A 7,639-nucleotide genomic window follows, 5' to 3' on the forward strand; every position below is an offset into this window, starting at 1 on the left:
CTATGAAGCTAAAGGTTTCACCATTTTCAGGTGGCAATTGAGATGCCACAGTAGTCCTAAAGCAGTTTGTCTCAGCTTGCTGTTTCCAAAAATGAGGATAAATGAGTGGCCTGAAGGAAAAAGAGCCGATGTCAACGTGACCGCCAAATTGGCATGACGTTTCTTCAGTAAAAGGAACATCCAACCTGTTAACTGGATGGAAAAAAAATGAACCGTGGAGAAGAGGAGGAAACATATCACCATTTTCATGGCCTTTTTATGGACCTCTGTGCTGAAGTCCCTCGAGCTGGAGTTCAGTTGCACGTTCCTGGTATGTCTCATCAAGGAGAGAAATAAAAGGAGCAGTGAGGTCAGGGACAGAAGGAAGGGGATTAAGTTGATGAAACTGAGAATAACCAAGCTGTTAAGATACCCAGTTTTACTTACATCTAGGGGCCAAGTTGAGTTTCTTTCATAGTTGTGGTAGATAGTAGCCCAGAGATCAGAAAATCCAACTAATAATTTGTAGTTGAAAACCAGTAAGAATAAAGACCCCAGAGGAAGCACAAGGAGCACCCTGCTAATTCTCCGCCTCAGCCAGGTGAAACAGCGGTGGGAGAAATTGGCTATCCTAACGAAATAGAAAACACTCAGGCAGGTGGCAAACCAGGTAGCTAGGTGATTGGCCACTGTCCAACAGATATTAACAGCTGTAGCTAGTTTCTCAATGTTATATAGATGTGGCCAAAACACCATTACAAGCGAATCGAATAGTATCATCCAAAGAAGAATGATTCTGGAAACAGCCAGGCTGGTGAGGATGCAGTCAGCTGGCGAGAGCTTTCGATGCTTCACCCAGTCAATGCAGTTGGCGAGTGCGATGAAACCATTCCCCAACATTCCAATCATGAATGCTCCTACTGCTGCTGTCAGAAAAGTATTTTCGATTCCAGATGGCATTTCTGTAGAAAGAATCCAGGAAGCTAGCCCTATGTTTCACTGATTTTTGTTGTTGTTGTTGTTCTGTCAAATGTTGGAGGGTAAAGTCCACTTTGATACTTTTCACTTTGATACTAAAAATGCTCAGATACTATCTCACTGATCTTCACGAAAGATCTTTCTCTTTAGTTCCAGCTGTAAGTCTGAGCTTTACACAAGGAGATCCGGTCTCACAGACCTAAATGAAAAACTTTAATGTAATTTCTAATCAGCTACTGATTTCCAAATTAAACAGTAAATGTTCCCACTCATCACTGGCACTGACAGCAGTGTTCCGCTTGGGAGGACATCTGGAAGAACAAAGTCAAATATGGGAACATGCAAATATGAGGCGATTTCTTTACACTGATTTGCACTTTCCTTTCCTTTCTTTTATTTTTTTAATGTTTATTTTTGAGAGAGAGAGAGAGAGAGAGAGAGAGCATGAGCAAAGGAGGGAGAGCAGAGAGAGAGGGAGGCACAGAATCCAAAACTGGCTCCAGGCGTTTCCGCTATCGGCACAGAGCCTGACGCGGGGCTTGAACTCACATACCATGAGATCATGACCAGAACCGGTCGGATACTTAACTGACTGAGCCACCCACCTGCCCCTGCGCTTTCCTTTTCAATTGAAAATACCATTTGGGCGGCACATGGGTGGCACGGTCAGCAAAGCGTTGGGACTCTTGATCTCGGCCCAGATCATGATCTACGGTTTGTGAGATTGAGCCCAGCATGGGGCTCTGTGCTGACAGTGTGGAGGCTGCTTGGGATTCTCTAAATAAATAAATAAGAAAATACAATTTGGATTCAGGTTTCTTAATTTTAATAGAATTCTCAGGCACTATTCATTAAATCCATTTGATAAAATCCATCATATTTCAGATACTATTATAGATGTGGTAAGCGTAATAAAGAGAGGTAACGTCAAGGAGCTCACAGGGTATTAGGAAAAGCAACGTCAAATAAACTGTTACCATTGAATGTGACAGAAGTTTGACTAAAATGTAACTTGCCACACAGAGAAGTGTGCTACAAAATCTACAGCCGTCTTGAAACTTTTTAGGATTTCCTGAAGAAATAGACACAAAGGGAAATGATCTTCCAGAAGGGTATAAAACCATATGCAAAGGTACCAATATCAGACCTATTTGAGCTATTACTCTGAATTTTTTGAGCTTTGTTCTCAATCAGTTACTGCCTATTTGATTCTGAATAAGCTCTTGTCAACTGAGAGGGAAAAAATAGTAAGAAAAAAATAGAGTAGAAAAAAAATGGAGGAGTGGGGAGTGGGAAGGGGTTCTTTTCATTAATCCTGCTTTTGGTAAAATCTTTTGTCTCATAAAAAATTCAGTTACAGTAAAATTTATTTTAGTTTGGTTTTGGTTTCAACAAACAGGTAACTTTAATACAATCGTCTTTCAACCTCGACTGCAAGGTTCTCTCTCCTATTGAGACAACTTTAGGTGTACGTACGTGTGTTATATTAATAATTAATATATGTTAATGTCTGTGAGCCAACCCCAGGGAATCTTACTTAATTGTCTAGGATATATTGTTGGCACCCATTGAGAACTCCTCCATACATGGTTGAAAGTACCTTCTGAACCCAGGCAAAAATCTTTGTACCTGAAAGCTGCAAATCTATGAAGATTCTCCAGGAACGAGACAGGAATTTTGCCCCCTAGCCCTCTGACAATGCATTCCCCATTCAGCCAATTTTGACTCTGGTTAAAATTACCTGTTTTGTGTTGGCCTCAGACTGTCAATAGTGATGCTTTACATTACCAATGCCTGAACACTCAAAGGCCACACCAGAAGTCACGGGGCACCAAAGGGAGCACCGACCTGGTGTTCTGCTTTTATGCACATTGAGAGTGGGGGCCTAGGATTTTACAGGCACCAAAAATGTAATGTCAGGCATGTAGACTAGGTGACCTTAGCTACCAAGTACCTCTACGATCACATTAAGCTCCAGGACAGAAGGGACTATTTTGTTGTCCACCGATGTGGACAGGGAGGGGCTGGCAAACAGTAAACCCTCAATAGCTATTGGTTAAATGAATGAATACTAACTTAGTTGGTAATCCTATTGGGAGCAGAGAAAAAGAGACCAATGAATGAGACTCGACTATGCAAACAAGTATAAGAACAAGAAACGAAAGCAACTCTTTAAAATTGGAGAAAGTTCTATGACATATGTATGAATTCATGCACAATTTCTGTACTAACCTGGAAATAACTGACATTGCTCTCCAGCCTTTCTGGTTGAAAGCCAGAAGTCATACAGAATCGTAAAAGCTTGCAGGTGTAGCACCCAGGAGGTGGGGACTTTTGTACTTTTCTTCATGAAAAAGAAGTACTTCCAGGCAAGGGAGTTGGAGATGGTTAGAGAATTCTATATTTTGTTTTTTAATTTTAATTTTCTAATCTTTAATTTTTAGAGAGAGAGAAAGCATGCACGAGCTGGAAAGAGAGACAGGAAGAGAGAGAGAGAGAGAGAGCGAATCCCAAGCAGCCTCCATGCTGAGCAGACATAAGGCTCAGTCACATGACCCTGGGATCATACAAATCAAGAGTCGGACACTCAACCAGCTCAGCCACCCAGGTGTCCCCAAAACTCTGTATTTTGTGTCAGGAAACCAAGAAGGCCCTAGAGATCACTGATATTTCCAGATCTATCTTAAAATAGAAGTTGTTATACTTGATAAAGAAAAAGTATTATTGCACATATAAACATAAGATATATTATTACAAAATGCTTGGGCAGATAACAATTAATTAAACTTATGTGTATGATACAGTGACAATCCCAAATAGTCTGAACTTCCAATGATGACTGATTTAAATCCGAAAACGTATGAACACTTGTGTTATAGTCATCAGTTGAAAGAGAGACAATTCTTCTAAGGAATTGTGAGAAAATACATTCGGAAGTCTATGTTGGCCTATTTCAAACAAAATGCTGACTTCCTGAGTGATAGGGAGTGATACTTATATAGTGATGAACTAACATTTATGTGGGTTTAAATAAAGATGGTTCAACTGAATATTTTATGAGGTCCTATCATTAATACCACCTTGGGGGGGGTGGGGCTTGAGTTCTTCCTGTTTCCTCCCCGTGTCTGTGACATCTCCAGTGAAAAAATATACCTTAGCTTTCTGTTGGATTCTTTCTGTTGCCTTTCCCTCCCCAAGCCCGCATGTTTAGATCTCCTGACAGTCTCAGAGAAGCGGGCAACAAATGTTGCCCTGTATGCTCTCTCCCATCCTATCAATAGCAAGCTTTTCCACTTATTTGCAAACACAGAAGTAGCTTCCTGGTTCTTTTTGAATTGCAACGAGGAACTTTCATGCACCGAACTTGATAGTCACTGCATTAAAGTACTGGCCTTCGTGGGGTTTTTGTTTGTTTGTTTGGGTTTGGTTTTGTTTTGTTTTTAAGTAAAAGAGAACTTCAGTGTTTCTTTGGCTGGACCCTAGTTGAAGAAGCAATTAGCTGGGGCAAGGGCCACCGCCTGAAGGGACGGAGATTTCATCTTTCACAAATGGAGACTATTTGCCCAGCTTAATCACTGCTTACATGAACAACCTTTCATGTTTTATTGTAGATTTTTGTTTCACTTAGCATATTCTTTTAGTTTTCAAAACTGAAGGCCATGGGTCTTTTCCCCTCAAAGTCCTTAGGGGGCCAACATCCTCACTGGCTCTTTCTCATGACAAACCTAAGACAGGGCCAGTCTAACTGATACCAACCTCCACATTGGCAAACCTGTCTCACGCTCAAAATAAGAATGATTGGGTATTTCCACCGTCTTCTGAGGCTGCATTGATATTGATGGAAAAAAATAAAAAATAAAATTTGAAAAGCTGTAGTCTATAAGTGTACAAGGAGACAAAAAACAAGTTTGCCTGTATGTGTTTTTCAAATTCATCAAACTTTTCAAATCAATTTGTTCTTGTGAAGATCAGTCTTAAGGTCCTGAACAGGATATGGAGTTACTCTAGGCAACTTATCCGGTGTCTCAAATGACAGAATTGGGAAGACCCTGCGATGATACACATGTCCCCTAAAGGCATCCCTGGCTCAGAGGAGATGGGGTCTAATCAAGATCTTATGAGGAGAAGCCACCTACTGGCAGATAGCAGACAAACCACCAGAGACCTTGAGGAAATTTGCATGCCTTTCTCAGAGATCACTAGAGGTATGGGTTTCTATATGACACATTCATCACCAGGGTTCATGAGAACTGTCTTGCTGTGCTTGATTTACGTCTTATCAGTTGCCTCCAGTAGTCACCCTAAGGATCAGAGATACGACCATTTCAGCAGTAGAAACAAGTTATTTGTTCCTCTTCCATAAATCACCTGGTAGACAAATGGAAAGAACCAATCATTACACCAGAATCTTTAACTGAACATTTATTTGGTGGGGGAGAAGAATAGTTAACAAGCAATCGGTGACAATCTCCCTCCTTCCCCAACACTTTGGTCCCAGGGTAGGATACAATTATAGATATTTCTTCTCTGGGTGGATGACACTGGCCATGCCTGTGTTGGGAGTGGCTCTTCTTGGATTGTGGCTCAGCTGCTGTTGAGTCCCCCACGACATCTCTTGTTACGGGGAAAGTAGAGATGCAGGGCTCGATCTCACTCGCTCTTCAAATACAGTCTACAGTACGTCAGTTGCAATGACCCCAGCCTATGACCTTGTCTTCTTTTACTAGTCCTTTGCTTTGTCAAGACTAGAGGCCTATTCCTTATAGTTCCATCTCCCTAACTTTGTTGCATGAGTGTTGACTCACTCCAAGTTAAACATTCACTCACTTATCCCTAAGGCCTACTTCTTAGAAAGAAGAGCTGCTAAAAAATTAGCTCAATCACTTTATCTTGCATACCAAAGAAAAGTTTCATAACGCTAAAAATTAAACAATGTGCTTGGTTACCATCTTATAAATAGTACAAGGTTATGTCTAAGTCATTTCTATGAAAGGCTATCTAAAACAAAACAAACTCAATGCCTGAATCTAAAGGTACTCAGCCTGATTCGCATATTCGCTTTTACCAAGGCCAGATAATTACAGTGATAATCGGACAAAATAGTAAGTTAAGGGCCAAATAAATAAATTTCCTTTTGTAAAATGTAAATTACTTAGGAAAAATGGTAAAATATGTCTTATGGTTAAAACCGTTATCCACATCGTTATTGTTATCAATACACAGAAGCACCACACAGCCTAGACGTGTTTAGAGGTTTAGTTTTCTAAATACAGCGAGGGAGGACAGGGAGAAATGTTCACAATTCTAACACCATTCCAGGTCCAGGGAGCAGCCCTAGAACAATGTCCGTACCTACAGGTCCATCAAGACTAATTTACAACCCACGTATTTATCATCATTTAATTACAACTTTTTGTTTCTTTAACGCAATCTAAAGAATATATCGAAAGTAAACCCTTAGGGCTAAGAAAGTAAACCCTAAGAAACCCTAAGTAAATTCTTCATTTTTTAAAAAAGTGTATTTATTTTGAGAGAAAGGGGTGCGGGAGGGGCAGAGAGAGAGAGAGAGAGAGAGAGAGGGAGAGAGAATCCCAAGCAGGCTCCACAGCCAGTGTGGTGCCGCATGGGGACTCCATCTCACGGCTGTGAGATCATGACCTGAGCCTAAACCAAGAGTCAGACACTTGACTGACTGAGTCGCCCACGCGACCCAAGAATTCTTCATTTTTTTTTTTCAACGTTTATTTATTTTTGGGACAGAGAGAGACAGAGCATGAACGGGGGAGGGGCAGAGAGAGAGGGAGACACAGAATCGGAAATAGGCTCCAGGCTCCGAGCCATCAGCCCAGAGCCTGACGCGGGGCTCAAACTCACGGACCGCGAGATCGTGACCTGGTTGAAGTCGGACGCTTAACCGACTGTGCCACCCAGGCGCCCCAAGAATTCTTCATTTTTAAAGAATTCCATTATATATAGCTGCATAGCATCTGTATAATATTAAAATCTACAACATCATGTTCAAAATGTTATAGTAAACTTTTCTACCCTTAACTTTATTTAGAATTTGTAGTTACTGTATCTAAATTTAGGTTATGATAGTCAAAATACCACTTTCAAATTAAAATTAGCATTATAAGCATGTGTTTCTAGTTTATTTTATTTTACACTATGAATATTATTTTCAAATAACTCATTCCCATGTTATCAATAAGACTTCTAACGACAACAGTGAAAAGCTTTTTCATTTAAAAAAAATTAAGCCTTTACCCTATGAGGTCATGTTTTTCCCATCTCTCACTTTAGTTGCTCAATTAACTTTTCTATCACCATTTTATAGATCGTCTACCTAGTGAATAGTAATTTATCTTGATTTCTAAAACACGACATGCTTCTGACATGTAATATGAATTACAATTACATAAATCTTTTGCATATAAAATTAAATAATTTAGGTTCTCTTTGAAAGACTATTTGCAATTTTTAAATATTGGTAACCACTGTGTTAAACAAAACTGAATACTTTAAAAATTATATTGGCTGACCATGGGTCAATTATCATCAAAAGTAACTTTTTCTAGGGAAAATTTCATTAATGTTTGACAATACTTAAAGGAACCCTGTAGGGGAAAAAAAAAAGAGAAGTGAAATTGATCCTCAAAGACTCCTCATTAAGTCTTTATCT

General features: G+C 39.9%; 1 protein-coding gene across 1 annotated transcript; it reads right to left on the bottom strand.

The window, feature by feature from the left end:
• On the bottom strand, positions 1 to 939 carry LOC115518121 (taste receptor type 2 member 42-like). Its single transcript, XM_030321431.1, has one exon. The coding sequence runs from the start codon at positions 937 to 939 to the stop codon at positions 1 to 3; it is 939 nt and encodes a 312-aa protein (XP_030177291.1).
• Positions 940 to 7,639: the final 6,700 nt, after the last annotated feature.

Source organism: Lynx canadensis, chromosome B4, assembly GCF_007474595.2.
Source record: "Lynx canadensis isolate LIC74 chromosome B4, mLynCan4.pri.v2, whole genome shotgun sequence".
Classification (NCBI taxonomy): domain Eukaryota; kingdom Metazoa; phylum Chordata; class Mammalia; order Carnivora; family Felidae; genus Lynx; species Lynx canadensis.

What these genes read in the sequence shown, in the direction of transcription:
- LOC115518121 (XM_030321431.1), bottom strand. Translation starts at nt 939, where the DNA reads ATGCCATCTGGAATCGAAAATACTTTTCTGACAGCAGCAGTAGGAGCA.